The 19,810-nt window shown below is 43.0% G+C and overlaps 1 protein-coding gene across 1 annotated transcript in view; it reads right to left on the reverse strand.

Moving 5' to 3' along the window:
- PROS1 (protein S) overlaps positions 1-19,810 on the reverse strand; it is a 51,899-nt gene that overhangs the window by 9,162 nt on the left and 22,927 nt on the right. The window contains exons 8-13 of the mRNA XM_006116837.3: positions 17,842-17,963; positions 11,450-11,568; positions 9,388-9,577; positions 5,844-6,011; positions 1,147-1,315; positions 132-280 (exon numbers count right to left, since the gene is read on the reverse strand). Of these exons, the coding sequence (XP_006116899.2) occupies positions 132-280; positions 1,147-1,315; positions 5,844-6,011; positions 9,388-9,577; positions 11,450-11,568; positions 17,842-17,963 (917 nt within the window). The remainder of the gene's footprint in view (positions 1-131; positions 281-1,146; positions 1,316-5,843; positions 6,012-9,387; positions 9,578-11,449; positions 11,569-17,841; positions 17,964-19,810) is intronic.

Genomic DNA, 19,810 nt, shown 5'->3' on the forward strand with positions numbered 1-19,810 from the left:
TCTGTGAGGTTTAGTAAGTAACTAGGATTCATCCCATTTTACAGAAGGAGAAAGAAGGCAGAGTTTTAAGTCAAAATAGCTATGCTTATGAGGATCTGATCCAGAGTTTATTGTCATAACTGTAAGATCACCTGTGAGTTAGGGGAATTGGAGTCTACTATGGACAAAGCAAGAGGCACTGTTTCATCAGAGACCAAGGCAAACATCACACCAGTGCTTGTGGATGGGCGAATAGTCAATATTATGTTTATAAGCCACTCGTTGTCATTAGTAAGATTATCTGTTTAAAAACAAAAGAAAATAATGATCCTGAAAAAACAATCCTAAATACTATTCAGTTATTTACAAGCATTTCTCCCTGTGATATAGTATATTTCCACTATGAAAAATAAGGCTAAATCTGCAGTGAAAAGATACTTTACATTTTTAGTTTTCCCCGAAGTTTCTAATATTGAACATATAGAAAGAGAAATTTTTAAGCTTGGATTTTTCCTTGCCTTTTCAGCTTTCTGGGCTTCTTTTTTTATTTTTAGTTACCTCTCTCTCTGCCACATTCATAAGAGGGCTGTTTATAAGGTTACACCAGAAAAAGCCTGACAGGTTGCTCATAAAATTTTGCTATTGAGCAGAAGGTTGATAACTTAAACACCAGTTTAACATCACACACTGGAATAGTCCCATTGCTCCAAAGGGAATTCTCTCACAAGTAAAATTACATGGTTGCTAAGTTCAGCAGCTAAATGGGATGCCCATGTTTATGAATAATTTTTTTCATAATTTCACACTAATAACACACCATACCACAATGAGCACCCATGCTGTATCTCGTTTAAATATAATTTCACACAACTATTTCATTTGGGGCTCAAACCATTCTCAGTGACATCAATGGCAAAATTTCCATTGGAAAAATGGGAGGAGAATCAGACTTTGGAGAGTTGCAAAGTCCATCCTGATGGGTCACTGCAGCAATTACACTGATAATGTGTGGGGCCAGAACCCACACTTGTTACTCAAGCAGAACTCTCTCCAAAGTTAATGCCTGAGTCAAGGGTGCATGAGGAAAGCCCATGTTCTTTTGCCATTCATTAGTTCAATCATCAGTCCAGCATAAAGACATGTTGGAGAAGGCTGAAAAATACTTACTATAATTTATATGAAATTCTGCCGTGCCAGTGCCAGGATAGTAGGACCCTTTCCCCACAGTTACTAAACAGTGTTTGCTTTGTTTTTCTTGAATAACTTCTTTTATGCCTGAACTTCCCTGATTCATCAGGTTCCAAGCACGAATGCACCCATCTAGTCGAGGGTTAATCTGCAGAAGTTACATACAGATTTTTGTGTGGCATACAAATTTGCTCTAGAAACATTGTTAACAGAGAATGAGTTCACTGACATGACAATTTATTTCTGGTGGACAGTCAAGCATAGTTGTGTCATAGATTATAGCACTGATCATCAGAGCTATCTTGGATTCAAACTGTTGTTTGCAGTCTTGTAGCCGTGTTGATCCCTGGCTATTAGAGTGAACAAGATGGGTGAGGTAGTATCTTTTGTTGGAATAACTTCTGTTTGATAAGAGAAATAAGCTTTTGAGCTTGCAAAGAGCTCATGTATGGGAAAAGTAGTCAGGCTTGATCCACCTCCCCAGAGAGAGTTCAATGGAAGCTACCTTAACCTAACCCTGTAACCATCTACACCCATGGTCACCAATCATTCGATCGCGATCGACTGGTCGATTGTGAGGCCTCGACCAGTCAATCGCGAGGCGTTCACCCCCCCCCCATTTTCCCCCAACCCCCGAGAAGCCCCACTATCTACCTCCAGTGACAAGGGAGGTAGTGCTGGCTTCCCGAGGGGTGGACGGCAGTCCTGCAGCTTTGCACCACTTCCGGGGGTTCCGGAAGTGCGCTGGCTGCTCCCCTCAGGTCTGTGGCGTGCCGGGCTCACTGCGGGAGGGGGCATCGGCCCCAGAGGAGGAGCGCGATGGCTTCCCTGTGCTGCAGGAGGAGTGAGCAAACCCCAGGGGAGGCGTGCACGGGGGTTTCCCCGTGCCGTGGGAGGGGGGAGTCGGGCTCGGAGGAGGCGCACACCGGCTTCCCTCGGGGGGGGGGGATCCTGGGAGGAGGTGGGTGCAGGAGACTCCCTGCCCCCATTGGCACCCCACTCCCCCAGCCCGCTGCCCCTTGTTCCCTGCCCTCCCTGTTCCCTGCCCCCTCTTCATACTCCCCTGCCAAAGCAGCCTCTGCCTGCAGCCAGCCCAAGCTGCTGTGAACAAGGGCTGCTGGACCCAGCCCAGTTTGATCTGAGGAAGTGGGTCTGGCCCATGAAAGCTCATCACCTAATAAACCATCTTGTTAGTCTTTAAAATGCTACATAGTCCTGTTTTTTGTTTCAGCTAGACTAGACTAACACGGCTACATCTCTACCAGCTCACCCCAGTCCAGGATGTTATGGCTCTGCAGGATTAAATGTAGTAAGAGCCACCGCAGTGCAGAGGCGGCAAAACCCGGGACTGCTCAGTCCTGGTTCCAGCCGGCTCCTGCTGCAGCTCTGCAGAGGGTCCTCTTATCGACTAATCATGTAGCCGATACAATTTTATCGGCTACACAATTAGCCAGATAAGAGCCATTTAACATCTTTAGTAAAGATTTATGCTCAAGAGTCTTGCAGCTAAATAAAAGATGGAACAGACTATTTAGCACTAAAAGACCATTTAAAGTGGAGTGGTCCCGTTAACACTTCTCCAATCATGGGACAAATAAAGGAGGGCAGAGGCTAGAGGGTTATAGATTTCAATCAATCTGGAGCCTTAGTAAGACTATGATTTGTAGTGTCTATAAACAGTATGAATTTAAGTTCTCAGGTTTGTGTTTTGAAAGCGTTTTGTGACTTTCCTTTGAAGATGAGGACTGAGAGGTCAGATATGGAATGATCATTCTGTGGTAAGTGTTCACCCTGTGGGTAATATGGTATTCTTGCTTTCATCATTGGAGGTATTTAATGCACATTGTGATAGGCATTAATAGGACCCATGGATTTTGCAAGGTATATGGAGAGGGTGGGATTGGTGTAGCAGTGGAAATATGTCAACAGGTTTTGCATCTGTTGTTCTGACAAGATCTGATCCTTTATGTTAAGGAATCCTTATTTGTGGGGAGCTTGCTTCTGATATGAAGTTGTGGGGGTTGTTTGAAGGACAGAATCAGGGTTTGGGAAAATTTCTTTCAGGATGTGGTCTCCATTGAGGACTGTCATTGTTTAATACAGTGGTAGGCAACCTGGGCTCGTGGGCTGCATACAATTCACTGAGGTTCCACCTGAGGCCTGCACATAGTCTCTCTGTACATCTTTCATGCACTGGGGCACTGGAGTCCTGCACTTCCTACTCCTCCCTCTCCCTTCCAGAGCTTGAAGAACTGTTAACAGCTGATGGGAAGTGCTGGGAAGGGCAGGAGTAGGAAATGTGGCGCTCCAGTGCCCCAGTGTGAGAGAGGCATGGGGGAAAGGAGGGGGGGAGGTACACGAGTTGCCGCTGAATTCCCAGTGGGCTGCAGGTTGCCGCCACTGGATTCCAATCATGAGAGCCACTCTTGCAGTCCACTCACTAGTCTTGGTGGCCCACCATTGGTTTTAATGATACCCATATATGGCTTCCAATGTGGAGTGATAGGTGACAACTGAGGTTGAGTGAATAGACGGGGGTTTTCTACAGTGAAGCAAGTTTTCACAGGGAAGTTTGGGTGGAATGTTCCATTATGCCAGTAGTTCTCAACTCATTTCAGTCCACAGACCACCAGGCCAATCAAAAAATTTTCATGGACCACCTCCAGCACATTTAGCACAGGACGAACGACACAGCAACTGCTCAGCACAATGGCGGCAGCTACACTGATGCTCAGAGCCTCAGACGGAAGTTACTGGCAACACAACACAGTTCCGTCCTAGGTGACGTTATGGATGACATGCTGTATGCTTGTGAACATAGCATAAAACAGCCTGACGGTAGCGCCTGCTCATGCCGTGTGACTTTGGACAATGTTCCTGTGGACCACCGAAAAAGTCACCATGGACCACCAGTTGAGAACCACAGCATTATGCGATCTACTTCTCTAAAAGCCTCAACAACCATGTGAGTGACACTAGACAATCCTATGCTGATGGTGTCCAACATCCTAGCCACTAGCCACATGTAGCTATTTGACCGGTTGTGTGTGGCTATTTGGCTGGTTGAGTGTGGCTAGTTCGCTATAGTCACTATAGTGGCTACTGCTTCAGAAGTGGTTGGACACCACGGCACTATGCTCTTGAATGAAATTGCACAGAAAAAATGATAAAAAGACTCTATTACCCAAAGGTGAACACCTTTCACAAAACAATCCATTTCTGACCTGTACCAACACCTTGAAAAGATGAGAGCTTAAATTCTTCATTTTACTAGACTCTAAAAATCAGTCTTAATTAAGACACTGGATTTATGGCTTATTACATAAATCGATAACTAACTGCCCACATACTTTATTATCCCATCACTGGATTGGTCTTAAGGGACCACTTCACCTTGAATACTCTTTTAGCATGTGTTAACGACTTATGCTAAACAATCTGTTCTACCTTGTACTTAGCTGTGACACTCTGAGTACCTACCTTTCCCAGACCTGAAGACGACCTCTGTGTAGCTTGAAAACTTGTCTCTCTCCACAACAGAAGTTGGTCTAATACAAGATATTGGTATTTGGTCATCTTCACCCACCTTGTCTCTCTTCAAAACCAAAGACATATATAGTAACTCAGCTTTCGGTCAGCACTGCTGAGCCAATAAGCTTTTGGTATTTGGTACCACTGGCAAGCAAAAATAGCTTCAAACACACTTTAGCCAAGCTTTCATCTTCTGCTTGGCCATGTCTGCTGGACTGTACTTAGGTGGAAGTGGCTACTAGTATTGTTCATTTAGTATTTGACTCATCAGCTCAAATAACATGTCTACAATTATTTCACATTGGATACGAGAATATTTGAGAAGCAGTTAAAACTATATAAAAATGTTTACCTTTTTGCCTTCCTGTAATGCTGCAAGCAAAAATGGATTATAAGCTCTTTGTTAGTGGAATGGTGGCTTGTTCTGAAATGTGAATTATTTTCTAGTACACATGCAAAAAAAAACCTTTACACATATGAAGAGCAGATACTCATGGGCAGTGGCAAGGGAGACTTCCCTCCTCTTAGAGGGTGAAAGCTCAGTCTTCATAGCCCATTCACCTCTTGCCCCTCTGCTGAAATTACCAGTTACTGTGATAATTTACTGGGTCTGCATGAGAGGTGGCTGCAGGACCTAAGAGCTGCAGAGAAGGGTGTGTCAGGTGAATCGTGCCCCCTGTACAGGGTGGGCAGGGCAGGGCAGGGTAGAAATGAAGGTTTGTTGTGCTTCCTTCACTCCTGCCCCTCTACACTCACACAAAATCAAGGCACAATCTGGCACTAAGTGAGGGAACAGTTGTACAATATGCTCCCAAGATAAGTACCAGTGGTCCTATTGCTTAGGAGTCTTAAAATGAGATTACAAAATGATCTCGTAGGCAGAACCCTGTATAGCATCCTGGAAGATGGATTGGATTACCTAAAACATCTTTTAATTGCTGTAATTCTATAATTAAAACCTAAAAAAGGACAGACTGCAAAGCTTCAGGCATACTCATTTTCAAACTAAAAGGTCAACCATGGCATTTTCATTTTTTACATACATATCTCCCTGTATATTGTCTCCCCAATGACACATGCATAACCACAATAAAAGGAAGAACAAACAAGAAAGCCACCCTCATCAGGACGTATATTTAAGTTACCGGTTTAATGAGGGTGTCGTTGACTTTGCGAGGTAGTCCTGCAATGTACACTTTAGTTTCCAAAAAGCCATTTGATGGTTTGAACAGGTTTCTAGGGCTGTTAATATTCATCACTGCTTCTTTTGCTATTTTTACACTGATACTGTGTTCTAATTCTTCCACTGAGACCTAGGATTAAAAATAATATATAGCAATATACATAACGCTACATATGTTGAACGTATTCATTACAAACGTCTTGAGCCTTGTGTTACGGTTGCTTACTGTGTCCCATTATTTAAGTTTAAAAAACAAAAGCCCACCACCCAGAAATCTGCCTTTTTCTTTTTTTTTTGTAATTCTAATGTATTCGTGCTTTACAGCAGCATTTTGAAACTGGATAGAGAGATAATACCTGAAAGGCAAAAGTGTTCCTTGCTTTCTGTAGGAAAACATATAGCTGGTTGAAGTTTTTGGAAAAAATACAATTTTTCAGTTTGTGTTACACTTAACAGAACTTTGTTAGGGACTTGCTTCTGAAATTGCTCTGTATTCCATCCACATTGAGCATGCTCCTCTGGATTTCGTTTAGCCTGCCACAAAGAACTAAACCTCGCCGGGGAACACAGATGGAAAAAAAATGGATTCATCTGCTGCTGTTGGTATTTACCCCTCAAAATAATTTTTGGCCTAAGACAGGGCTGGGCAAGATGCAGCCCAGGGGCCAGATCTGGCCTGAAGGCTGCATCTAGCTGCTTTCTATTTATATACTGTTGCCTGTGCCACCCAATTTCCAAACAGTGGCTCAGGCAGCAGGATCCTATTTCAGTGGCTCACGGTTGCAGTGTTCCCGCAGCAGGGGCTGGCACAGTAAATAGCTACAGTAGCCCCTGGCAGCTGCCAAGCAACTGGGTAGTGGCGGGGGCAGGATCTGTGCGCCCTTTGCTATGTCTTTAATCCAAAGCCTCTAGTGTCCCAGACAACTCTGGGGGGAGCCCTGCCCATTCTATTCTAGTCCCCAGGCCTGCCCTTTTCACTTCAGGCCGTGACCCTTTCAGGGGTGGAACTGGTCCATGACCACGTACCAAAATTCATTAAGTGGCCCCCCTGTAAATATTATTGCCCACCCCTTGCCTAAGGGAAGGTGCACTGAACTGGAGCCCAGGAAACAGTATGGCAGAACTAAATCTCATCCATTTAGAATACATCTGTACAGTAGCTAGCAGGGCACTTCTCAGCATGGGCAGACACACATTCAGCACTGTTCAAGTTAGCATGCTAGGTGTGGCTGTAGCAGCACTGTTGGCAGCTCAGGCTAGTTGCCCAACTATAATTCTGCCAAATTTGGTACTTTAAAAGGGCCAGTTTCACAAAACTGAAAACATTAACAAGCCAAATAAGCTGGGAGGAAGAACTTAATCAGTAATGATAATTGAGACGTGTATAACAGTTTTTTACTAGATGTTCCAAAAGCCATAAGCAAGAAAGGAGACAACCCAAAAAGCAAAAAACTTGGCTTAGAAGGGCATCAAGGCAACTATAAATAATTTAAAAAATAATAAATAACAAGTGGAAGAAAAGAGAAATTTATAGTACTGAATATAAATAAGAAGTTAGGAATTGTAGAAAATTGATAGGGGAAGCAAAGTGATACAGAAGGAAATCTATGGCCACCAAGGTTCAGGACAATAAGGAAGAGGTTTTTTTAAGTCTATTGGTATAAAAAAGAATCCTGACAATTGTATTGGACAATTTCTAAATGTTAGAACAATACAGAAAAGGTAGGTGTGTTCAATTATTTTTTCTGTTCTGTATCCAGAAAAAATTGTAATATAGTCTTGCATCGTATATTTACACTTCCATTAGATGTTGTTGTATCACACATTTTCATTAAAAAAACTAAAATATAAAATTAAATGGGCTAAAAGCTGACTAACTGAGAGATGTCAGAATGCAACTGTAAACAGGGAATTATCAATTAACAAGTTTGTTTCTAGGGGAGTCTTCTAGACATCTATTCTTTACCCTATGCTATTTAAAATCAAATGACCTGGAAGAAAACATAAAAACGTCACTGATAAAGTTAGCAGAGGTGGAAAAAAATTAGGGGTGGTGGTAAATGTTGCCAAATACAGATAGGAACATATATTGAAGACCATAGTTACAGGATGGGAGACTCTCTCTTGGAAGTAGTGATTCTAAAAATGATTTAGGGAGCATGACAGATAATCAGCTGAACCTCAACTTCCATTGCAACCAGTGGGGCTATTGTGATCCTTGCTTGCATAAATAGGGGAAATCTCAGATATTATATTCTGTATTGGCAATGGTGCAACATCTGCTAGATTACTGTGTCCAGTTCTGGTATCCACAATTCAGGAAGGATGTTGAAAATTTGGAGAGGGTTCAAAGAAGAGCCAAGAGAATGATTAAAGGATTAAAAAGCATGACTTACGATGACAGACCCAAAGAGCTCAATCTATTGAGTTTAACAAAGAGAATGTTAAGGGATGACCTGATTATAGTCTGTAAATACCTACATAGGGAAAAAATATTTAATAATGGGCTCTTCTAACTAGCAAAGAAAAGCTACACAAATTCAGATTGGACATAAAGCATACATTTTGTACACTGAAAGTACCCTGGGTATGTTCTCAGGTAGCTATTGTGTAGACATACCCTAACCCTACATTTTTTCTCAAACCTTCCAAATCTGTACACTGAGCTGTGCTGTTGATACATTGGATCTATAACCCTCTGTCTCAATGTGTTGTGCCTCTTCCTTCATGGTTCCAGAGCATAACTGCATGTTCCTCTGACTAGCACTTTAGTGACAGAGATAGTGCTGAATATACACTGTTCAAATGTGTTGCTGATGCATTGGGGCCATTGCACAGAAAAAAAAATCAAAACCAAGTAATTTTATTTCTAAAAAATATGTAGCATGTTATCTATAAAAGTACACTAAACGAAGGCTGTGAAGGCACTCGTACAACTTAGAAAATGCCCAGAATTAAGGTTGTCTGGGTAACCTTATTTCTGGCATTTCCTAAATTTTAAGCGGCTGACCTTGCAATCTCAATAGTGTTCTTTTTCTTTATGCAGTAGGTATATTGAAGATACCTTGTTCCCAGTAAAGTTCAAGTTAAGGCTCCTACTGATTTGAGTTAGAGTAGCACTTTATGCTCAGGAATTGGGCATTTTTAAAGTAAGCTTTTCTTTAGGAAGCAGGAAGCTTTCGTTTGAGTAAGCTGCATTGGACAGCATAAAATAACAATTGTGTTTGAAATAACAACCTCGTGGGCCACTTGTATCAGAGTAAATATGTTTACACACACATGCATGCACTAATATTACTGCACAGGTACCAACCAGAAAGTGATTTTTTTCGTATCAAAAGACCATTCAGAAGTTTGCTAGCAACACCACTGTATCTTTAACAGCCTTTAAATCTGGGATCTTTATGGAATCATTTAAAAACCTTTCTTTACAAAGTCGCTATTAAAACTTTTCCCAGCTTCACCTGAGAGTGCTTTCAAGTCACAAAGCATTAGAAAAAACTTACTATATGCCACAGACCATCATTAATCACTTTGCCACCACTGGTGATTTTTGTTCCAAGTTCATTCTTGAATTGTATTTCAATCTTTCCATTGCGAAGTGCAAGCAAGAACCATGCTGTGCTGTCAGGGGATTCGGCATATAGCATAACACCTTCTGCATCATATGTCCGGAAATCAAATTCTGCTGAAAATCTTGAGTCATTGGAGAGGGATCACAATCATGGGAAGAGAATATACAAGACAATGAAGAGCTCAGTGCGATACAATAATAATTTAGCTATCCAGGAAAATATTAACCTCCAAATGACAACTCTGTATCCAAGCAGGTCCAATGGCTGCTGATGAGTAATCACAGGCAAAATCTAGTAGTTATAGAAAGTTGTTCATCTGAATCTACGGAAATGACTGTCTTATGCTTAAGGTATTCGATTGGACTTTTGAGATCTGGCTTCAATTTCCACCTGTATGACAGACTTCCTATAGGACCCAGGGCTAATGGCGGTCTCAGATCCCCATCTATAAAACAAGGATGATAGTCCCCTTAGTTTACAAATGTGTTGTGAGAAAAAGTAGAGTTGTTCCAGTACTATGTTGAGGCATGCCATAAAAATGTATCATAAATATAATATATAAATGTTTCCTCATTGCTGACTTTGAAAGATCCACTGTTTGATTCTGTTCAGACAACTAGATCTCTACATTGGTGACATTTAGATGATCATGCATAGATTTTAGCACCTTCTGTTCTGAGTTCTGCACAGTGCCTAGCAAAATGGGATCTTGGTTTGTAACTATGGCTTCTAGGCACTACAGTAATTCAAATAATAAATAGTGGTGGTGATACTATTATGGTACAGCCTATAGACCAGGGATGGGCAAAGGGGTCTCCATGGGCTGGATCCAGCCTGCTAAGTCAGTGGATCTGGCCTGCAGCTGCCCTGCCAAGCCCCCATCCCCAGGCCAATCAGGGCCTGGGGGCAGGGGAGCACCTGAAGTCGCTTCACCCCTGCAAGACCCAGCACCTTCTCTAGGTGCTGAAAAAGAAATGACACTTTTTGGGGGGCTGCGGGGTGGGGGGGAGAAGACCCTATATGAAACTTGGCTACCGTGAAATACTATGGGCACTGTTTGGATCAAAATGTCCCTGCAAACATATCACCAGTGGGGATTCTTTAGAGCAGGTTTTGAGTCAGTTTCCAAGACTGACCCTTGCAAAAAGATATTGCAGTTATCCCCATCTGCCACCATCCTCCCTGTCTTTTCTCTACCCTTCAGAGGGCAGCAAGCTTCTGTCACTGAGAGATACCATTCTTCTTTCCCTCCTCAGGAATCTCACTTACTCCAAAAATTGTTGGGACTTCCAGCCAATTCATTTTCTCTGTTCTCCCCCTTGCTCCATTTCCCACATTTTCCTATTCCGTCCCAGGATGTTTGATTCTCTTCCTCTGACTTTTGCTTCCCTTTCAGCCAAAATATCTCTGTCTTTAACTGTAGCAACCAGCTGGCTGTAGCTGCAGGAGGAATCTGTTTTCTCAATCACTGCTGAGCTCTAGTTCAGATGCTGGTGCACTGTGTCTCCTGCAGACCGTACCATTGTGCTGCCTGCTCCACTATGTAGCTGCATCAGTTACCTGCCATTGCCTCCATCTGATGGAAAAGGGTGCTTAAGATGCAGCTTAGTGTTTGGAATGAACTTGCTATGCTCCGGATGTGCCACAACATGCAGCTGCAAGCTGCCCATCTTGAAGGTGTGGCTCAAGGATATAGTAAGATCACTAAAATGATGCTATAAACTGACTCTCTAAGGACCTCACTCCTATCCGTCCAGTTTCAAAATAACACCAGCCTCCACTGAGAGCTGTTACATGTAGGCATTTGGATGTTTAAGTATACATTGCAACTCATTTGTCCTCCCTGAAATGATACAAGGATACAGCATCTTATCCAGTGAGATGCTGCTGCAAATCTTTGTGCCATTCACACTCCTTCTGCCACTTTTTGAGAATTTATGGAAACAAATCCCCAGAACTTCTATCCATAGTGTTATCAATAGAAAACGCTCACCTGGTGACTTCTGGCAATCTAAACCTTAAGTACAACACGGGGATCCCTATAAATTGTTCTGCCAAGTAAAGCAATTTATCATTCTTTTCAAGATTCAGAGGGACACAAACTGGAACAGCCTGGAAATAAGGAAGAGAAGATAACACATTTCTTGCTTACAGATACTTCACAGATTATCCTCAATACTTACTGGCTTTTAGCTTATTACATTTTTCCTGAAGTGCTTGATACCTAGTATACTTTAATAATTTGAATACCCAAGTACAAATAAAGCAATTTTAATGTTCTTCATTATCCATACGTAAAAATATTGGTGACTAAAAATGGCATAACATAGTTTAGTAGATATCAACTTTCATTTTAGTTGATAACCATATTGTGAATGTTTAATATTCAAATCAAGGCGTATAGCCAAACAAGATCATTTCCTTTCCACCTGCATCCCTCAAAGAAGCTAGGATTCTCAGGCCTCTTAATCTAAGCAGTTTGGTTGGGTTGATATTTGGATGGGCAAAATCCAAAACATCTAGGGTAATACACAAAGTGTCTTGATTGAATAAGCACCACACTCTCCTCTGAGGCAGAACTGAACTAATATAAAGCACAGTGGTAGAGGAAGAACCATGCCTGTTGATGTGATATCTTCTCTGAAAAGTTTAGGTCCTGGTCACTAGTCACAACTGGTGAACCTATGTAAGACTGTGATGTTAATCCTGGTACGGGGCAGGAAGTTATATGAGTCCATGGTGCTCAGGCTCCAGAAATATTTCTGGCCTAAGGTCCTGGTTCCACTAAAGTTCGAGGTCAGGTCCCTCCCCCACGCCCATCTGCCTTCCCTGGGTAATTTAAAAAGGACTAGGGAGGCCTTGCCGCTGCTACCACCACCAGCAGGGCTGAAGCAACTTCCTGCATGCCCGTTTTGCGTGGCTGCTGTCACATCCCTGCAGCCCCTTAGCAGGGTGTATGTCTGTGCACTGCTCACATCCCAAGCACCTCTGCAGCCAAAGGGAGCTTGAAGGGCTGGTGCCTGCGGGCAGTTATGCATGGAAAGCCCCCAGCCTAGGAGCAAGAGAAGAGATGCGGTTACTTACTGGAGCTGTTCCAGGTAAGCTCGCATCCTTTGCCCTCAAACTCTCTTCCCAGAGTCTGCACTCCAAATCCTCTCCCACACCCGCTCTGAGACTGACTCCTCACCACTTCTGTACCCAAATTCCCTCTCCTAGCCCGCACCCCTTCCTGCTCTCCAATCCCCAAACCAAATCCTGCACCCAGCACCCAAACTGCCTCCCAGAACCTCAGGCAGGTGCCGGGGGGGGGGGGGGGCACCCAGATTCATTGTGGGTACCACCAAAAATTCTACAAACCTGCCACCTCTGCCCCAGTGTCCTGGCCAAAATCAAATTTGAGTAATGACATTTTGCATATGTAAACTTTTCAGCTTTCACTCGGAAAGCTATTCTTCATTTCCTAACCTACAGTACTGTTGTAAATTACATTTGCATATCTTCTGTACTGCTGTGATAGAGAGTGATCTTTTCATATAGGAAGAATATATCTGTTTAAATGGGTGACCAGGTGTCCCAAATTTATAGGAACAATCCCACAATTAGGGGCTTTGTCTTATATATTACCTTCTACCCTATCCTGATTTTTTTCACACTTGCTATCTAGTCACTCTAGTTCAAAGAGGTCAGACATTGTGTGACTATACTGTCATTTCAGCTACTACCCAATGTGCACTGCTGTTTTTGTGTCTCTTGTCATGCCATAATGATATCACATGTAAAAAAAGACAGCTGCAATTTACTTTTGACCAAATCTCTTATATTTAATCTCATAGCAAATAATCTGACCTACACAGATGCAACAGAACAAAAGCGATTGGGTGTGAAACACTACAGTGTTTGTTATACATGTTTGTTATACATGTTATACACTACAGTGTTTGCTGCATTTTGGTAGTCTACCTCAGTGGTTTTCAGCCTTTCCAAACTACTATACCCCTTTCAGAAGTCTGATGTGTCTTGTCTAGTCTAGGTTTCACCTTCCTTAACTTTTTGCTTACAAGATCAGACATAAAAATACAGAAGTGTTACAGCACACTATTACTGAAAAATAGCGTATCTTCTCATTTTTACCATATAATTATACAATAAACCAAGTGGAATAATAATATTGTACAGGCAGTCCCTGACTTACGTGTATCCGCATTTACGTCGGATCCGCACTTACGAACGGGGCTTTTCTCGCCCTGGATCTCACGGGCGGCGGGTCGCCACCCATGTCCTCCGGGGCGAGAAAAGCTTCTCCCGGTCTCCCTGGTCTGCTGGGGGGGGGTCCAGCAAAGCCGCTGGACCCCCCCAGCAGACCAGGGACACCCGAGCAAAGCCGCCACCTGGGCGGCTTTGCTCGTTTGCCCGGGAGCAAAGCCGCCCAGGCAGCGGTACCCCTGCCGCCTGGGTGGTTTTGCTCCTGTCCCGCTAGTCTTGCTGGGGGGGAGGGGGCGCAGCTAGTGCGTCCCCCCTCCCCCCCAGCAGACCAGGCTTGTGTTGTGGGATGCCTCGGGTAGAGCAGCTGGGGTGCTGCCGGGTTGGTCCTGTGGGAACCTGCCAGGCAGCTCCCCAGCTGTTCTGTCCCAGGCTCCAGATTCAGCAGCTGTTGAAACTGATCAGGCTGATTCCAGGAAGCTGGGGGCAGAGCAACTCTACAGCTAATGCTACAATTTAACACAATTTTGTGGTGCAGCAATTCTACTAACTGCAGCAGAACAACTCCTGAATTATAATATTATGTGTATGAATTGTACCTTAATCACTGAATTTTTCTAGACACTGAGCACTTGACCTGCAAAGAGGATATATCCCTTTGGGATTTGCCATGATATTGCTGATAATACGAATTTTATTCCAATTAAAAGATCTGCAACTGGTTTCCACATACTGGCTCAGGCTCTTTAGCCATAGTCCCAAGGATCACTAAACCTCTCTCTAATTGAACAGCACTGGGAGTTATGTTTAATGAGGGATAAATAAAAGGATACTTTCCTACTTTATTATCACTGGGGGATAGAATTACTCCCTATGTTGTCTAAATATTAAATCTTAGCAACTAAAAATGCCAAGTTCTGGTAAATACATTCTAGCACAATAGCAGGCTTTGATCTTTGAAATATTTAAGCTCCGCTACATCATACTGTGGCAAAGATTGTTTTGTTTTGATGGAACCTGGGTGAACACAATTACAGGTCCCAACATGTCTGATCCTGCGAAAGTAGTGTGAAGAAATGCTTTCATAAGGAAATACTTTCATTGAAACCCCCAGTAGTCCCACTGTTTCTTCCACTAAGAAATGCAAATTTTAAAATTCTTGGTAGTCTAAAAATAGTTCCGTTTGGATGGGAAATGTGTTTTTAAGCACTTGGTGAAACGATTCACTTGCTGCTTGGCCTTTTGGAAGAAACATGACAACTGAAACTGTGCAAAACAATCAACTTGTACCCACGCAGAATGAGCTTTTCTAGGAATCGTTCTGTGAGTCTCGGGGGGAAGGTGTGACAATTCCCCCCCAACCTCCGCCCCATGGCTTATGAAATTGTCATATGGACACACAGATGCTTTGTCTCATTGGACAAAATACTTCATGTAACCTATCCATTTTAATGTCACAGTCTGCTTGTTCTGTATATCTTATTTTGGAGTGTGTATCATTCTTGTATGAAAAGTGTAAATAATTGTTACCTGGGGGAGCAATCAGTGTGTACATCCTCCTTTCACTGTTAAAGAGGGGGCCTACCTGAATTATTTATTTGAGATTCTGATTCCATTTGGAGATTGGGTTCCCAGAAGCTGTACCCGAAACTACATTCTCCTCAGACTGAAGAGACTCAGGGTATGTCTAGACTGCAGGCTTTTTCTGGGATACTGGAGGTATCCCGGAAAAACTCCAAAGCATCCAGGGAACGTGTTTTCTCTTCCACTTTTTTTTTTTTTGCAGAAGAGCAAATGTGCTCTTTCGGGGAGCCTTGTATACCTCGTTCTACGAGGAATAAGGGCTCCTCCAAAAGAGCAGGCTTCTCCACCATTTGGCCCTGTCTAGACGGGGCCAAATGGTGGAAAAGCGTCTTCTGGAAAGGCAATCGGAAAAAGCTATGCAAATTTCAGAGCGCAATTTGCGTAGCTTTTTTCAAAAAAAGGCAGACTAGCCTTAGTGTCTGAATTGTTCTTCTGGGGTGGGACAATCTCAGCTCTGTGCCTTAGTTGAGGGAGACCAGGAGATCTGGGCCAGGAAGACAAGCTGGTGAGGAGCCCCAGAGAGCAAGGAGGTGAGTGTCAGTGGCTTTGTCAGCACACCGGGAAGCACCACCAAGGGGTTCTCTGTGACCACATCCTGTCACAAGAGGTTCTCAGGACAAGAAAAAACCTGGGAAATGTGTGAACATAGTTTCAAAATGAAGCTGAAGCCTCCCTGTAAAAATCTAAGCCAAGAAGGACCCACCTGTTAGAAGGGAGGACAGTGGAGTTTATTTTGGGGGGCTGGTGAAGAAAAGGACTAATTCAGAACAATTTCTTTTAATCTTTTTTCTTGGAACTGAACCTGGTCTGAATTATAACCAAATCCCCATGAACTGAATTGCTAGACATGCTTTGTGAAGCGTGCCCCAATTCAAAGCCTGAAGCATTTTTCCAGCAATTGTGAATCTGGCTTTGCTACTGTTCCTAATCTACCTCTGTGACGCTATCTGATTACAATATGACCATGTAGATCACTGCTGCTACCACTGATATATAATCACAACAAATCTTATACAAAGTATGTCAGGTAAAGTGTCTGTGAATCATTCAGCACATCATAACTTGTTATGCTATTTGTATGCACATGCCACTTTTCTATCTGATGTTAGGAATATTAACAGTGTGCCTGTATCTCAAATGTTTGCTCATGTGGTAACACACACAAAGTAATTAGCCTGCACATCATGAAGGGACTATTCATGTTCAATGGTCCATCACAGAACCTAACTCACAATGGACCATGGGAGATGCCTATGTACTCTTAAGGGACTTTCCTGTGAAGGTTCTAACTAAAGTATGGCTAATGGTCTCTGCTCTGCTATGATAAGCAAAGCATGCATGGACATGTGCTATAGCCATGTGACTCCAAACACCATCTTGTAACCTATAATTTTCCACAATGTAAGAACAATGAGTTTCCCTTCACTTGGCAGAAGCTATAAAAGGCCCTGAAAACTTCTCCATGTTGCCTTTTTCCTAATCAAACCTCTGGATTAGGAATGTAAAATACCATGTAACTGGTTAAATGTAATGCTTAGCTGGTTAACCGATTAAAGAAGAGGGCCCCCACCTACCACAGCTGGGCTGGAACCAGTCCCCTGCCCACAGTGAGCAAGGAGCTGCTCCAGCCCCCACCGGTGAACTAGTTAACCAATCACCTCCCTATTCTGGATAGTGAACTTGTACCAATGGGAGCAATCTAGCCAAAGGAATGAGGACCTTCCAAGGATTTAGACGCAACCAGAGACTTAACACGCCAGCAGTTTATTCCATCACTGCTACAAGCCTGACAAGAATGCAAGTATTTTATATACAGGCAGTCCCCGGGTTACATGGATCCGACTTACATCGGATCCCTACTTACAAACGGGGTGAAGCAACCCCGCACTAGCTGCTTCCCCCAGCAGACAAGGGAGACGCGAAGCTAGCGCCTGCCCCCTCAGCAGACCAGGGAGACGCGGAGCGGCTTTTCTCAGCAGACACCTAAGCTTGAGAATAAAGGACTGAGGGAAGTGAGGTGTGGGAGAATAAAACTGAGCTCTGGAGAAATGTTTGGCTAGAGTTTCCCCTACAATATGTACCAGTTCCTACTTACATACAAATTCAACTTAAGAACAAACCTACAATCCCTATCTTGTACGTAACCCGGGGACTGCCTGTATTTGATTCTGTTAGCCAATTTTAACTCTCGCCTTTCTTTTTGATTTTTTTGGGTAAGATCTGAGTTATATATGGACCTGGGTATATGTGGCTGGTCCTTTGGACTCAGAAGAAACCTGTTGTTTTATGTAGTTGGTTTTAAATAATCGTTCATCAGTAAGTTTGGATGTTGAATCCATGACTAGGTTGAAAGACCTAAGGAGGCTGCATTTTTGACTTCGTTAGCCAGTGCAGCGAGGCAGAAGTTTACTTTTGTTGCTGGTTTAGTCTATCACATAGAGAATAACCCATTTGGGGGTGTGTCTGTCCTATTTCTCAGCAGTTGGTCCTGTATTTGCTATTCTCAGTTGTGACTCAATGAGGCAGTGACAACTTCCTCCTGTCATGGAGAAATACTCAAAACTGCACAATGTGAGCTTGCTGGGGAAACTGCAGATTTACCTCACAGTGCTTCCAGTCCTTAGAAAGCTTGAACCCTTTCTTGCCATCACAGTAGCAGGTATAGCTTCCTGGAGAATTTACACATATTTGAGAACAAGTGTTTTCAGCACATTCATCCACATCTGCAGTGAAACGGAAGCACATGGCATAAGATTAGACTGAACAATCATATCACATTCTAAAAGACAAGTACATTAAGTAAATGCAACAATGGGCATGACTAGTTCTGGGTTGGAATGTGAATCCTGTCTGTGGTAGTGGTGATGACTCTCCAGCCTGAACTGCGCATTGCTTTCTGGATGAACAACCTCAGCACGTCTGATATGGGAACCGTACAGAGAGAGCCAGGGCAAGGTTAAAATGATATGTCCGACGCTGCAAAGCTGAGCTGCTTGGCTGAGAATTACAGAGCAACCCAGAGGTGCAGAGTTGGGAAATTAATTCCGGTCACCTATCAGTACCATCTGTTCTGGGCCACCCTCCTCTTGTTCCACTTAGGGTCTCACAAATTGCAGGAGTTACTTCAGTCCTAGCAGTATACATAGCAATCGTGTGGAGCAGAGACAGTCTGACAGCTTTCACTGTACTGAACTGATTTTGGCCTTATGGGGGAGAGGTACTTCCTCTGATATGTACAGTAGTAATCTTCCCAAGCTGCAAAGCTCAGACAGTTTAAGTGGAGTCTATGGAGACCAACTTAGGCTGATCAGAAGCAAAATCCATTTGGCTATTAAGGAGCTAAACCCACTTTTTCATGTTGTTGGCTATGTGCAATAAATAATTTAGGAAAAAAAGAAAGGTTGTGTGAAAGGCTAATTTAATTTAAATTTCTAATATGAAAACTAAAACAAAATCTCTCATGAGGTGAGAAGCTCTGTAGATGTGAGCTAAGGGAAATTTTGTATAAAGAAATTTTGCAATGCCCATTCTGAAATTCACTGCCCTTTTGATGTAAATCAGTGGTACTATGTTTGAAAATATCCTTTAAAAAATTATTTGTTTTGGTAACACGAAAAGGTTATTTTCTAAATGAAAAATCTTATTTTGTGTTGCTTAAAGGAAAAAGCAGCATCTCATCTTAAGCTCAGCTTTATAAAGTGGTGAGTGTAATGCACTGGTTAGAACGAGGAATTAGTTCCCATTATTCCTTGGGTTCACTTCTGTCTGACACAGCCGCACTGAGTAACATGTCATTTAACCTCTCTGTGCCAGATGTTCCCCATCATTTAGCTGGCACAGAGAGGTTAAATGACATGTTGAAAGGACTAAACAACTAAAGCTAGTGAGGGGTTTTGAGATGTTTGTGTGAAAGGCATAATACCTAGTAAGATTGGGCATTTTAATGTCTTTGTTCCTTGTTTCATTGGCCAAAGGCATATTTCAGAAAACTCTCTGTTCAGGAAGGATAAAGATGTGTGGACCTGTAGATATGACCAATACCTAAGTTAAACTGTAGTGGGCTAAGGTCACTTTTTAAAACAACTTCTATTGTGTTTTAAACCTCTCCTCCCCCTTTGATTCACCTCTAGGAGTCTAAGGATGTGAGCTGTTGCCCCAGGGCAGGAATGTCTGCATGAATTGGAGGGTTTTGCGGCAAGTGCCAGCCTCTAGCAAGACCTGCCTTGCCGTTGCTGGGGTGTCTGTTGTGCAGGGGGGTGCAGCCACAAAACTGGTCAGAGGGGGATGAGCAGAGTCAGTACCAGCTTCTACTTGAGGGGTGTTTATGAACCTTGACTGGATTTTACAGTTGCTTTTGATGCACAGAATCCCCAGAAAATAGAAATGTTGCTCCAAGGGAGCAAAGGAAGGAGACTCCTACCTACCTCCTTTTGCAGCAGCTACCAGTAAAGGCTCTGTGGGGGGGCAGGAGGGGGGGAGGGGCACTTGTGTATGTAAATGACTTCATTGATCAAAGAGAGTAATTCTGGCCCTCCAACATGGCAATGGGAATATACATGTTGCCAACCTT

This window comes from Pelodiscus sinensis, chromosome 1, assembly GCF_049634645.1.
Source record: "Pelodiscus sinensis isolate JC-2024 chromosome 1, ASM4963464v1, whole genome shotgun sequence".
Classification (NCBI taxonomy): Eukaryota; Metazoa; Chordata; order Testudines; family Trionychidae; genus Pelodiscus; species Pelodiscus sinensis.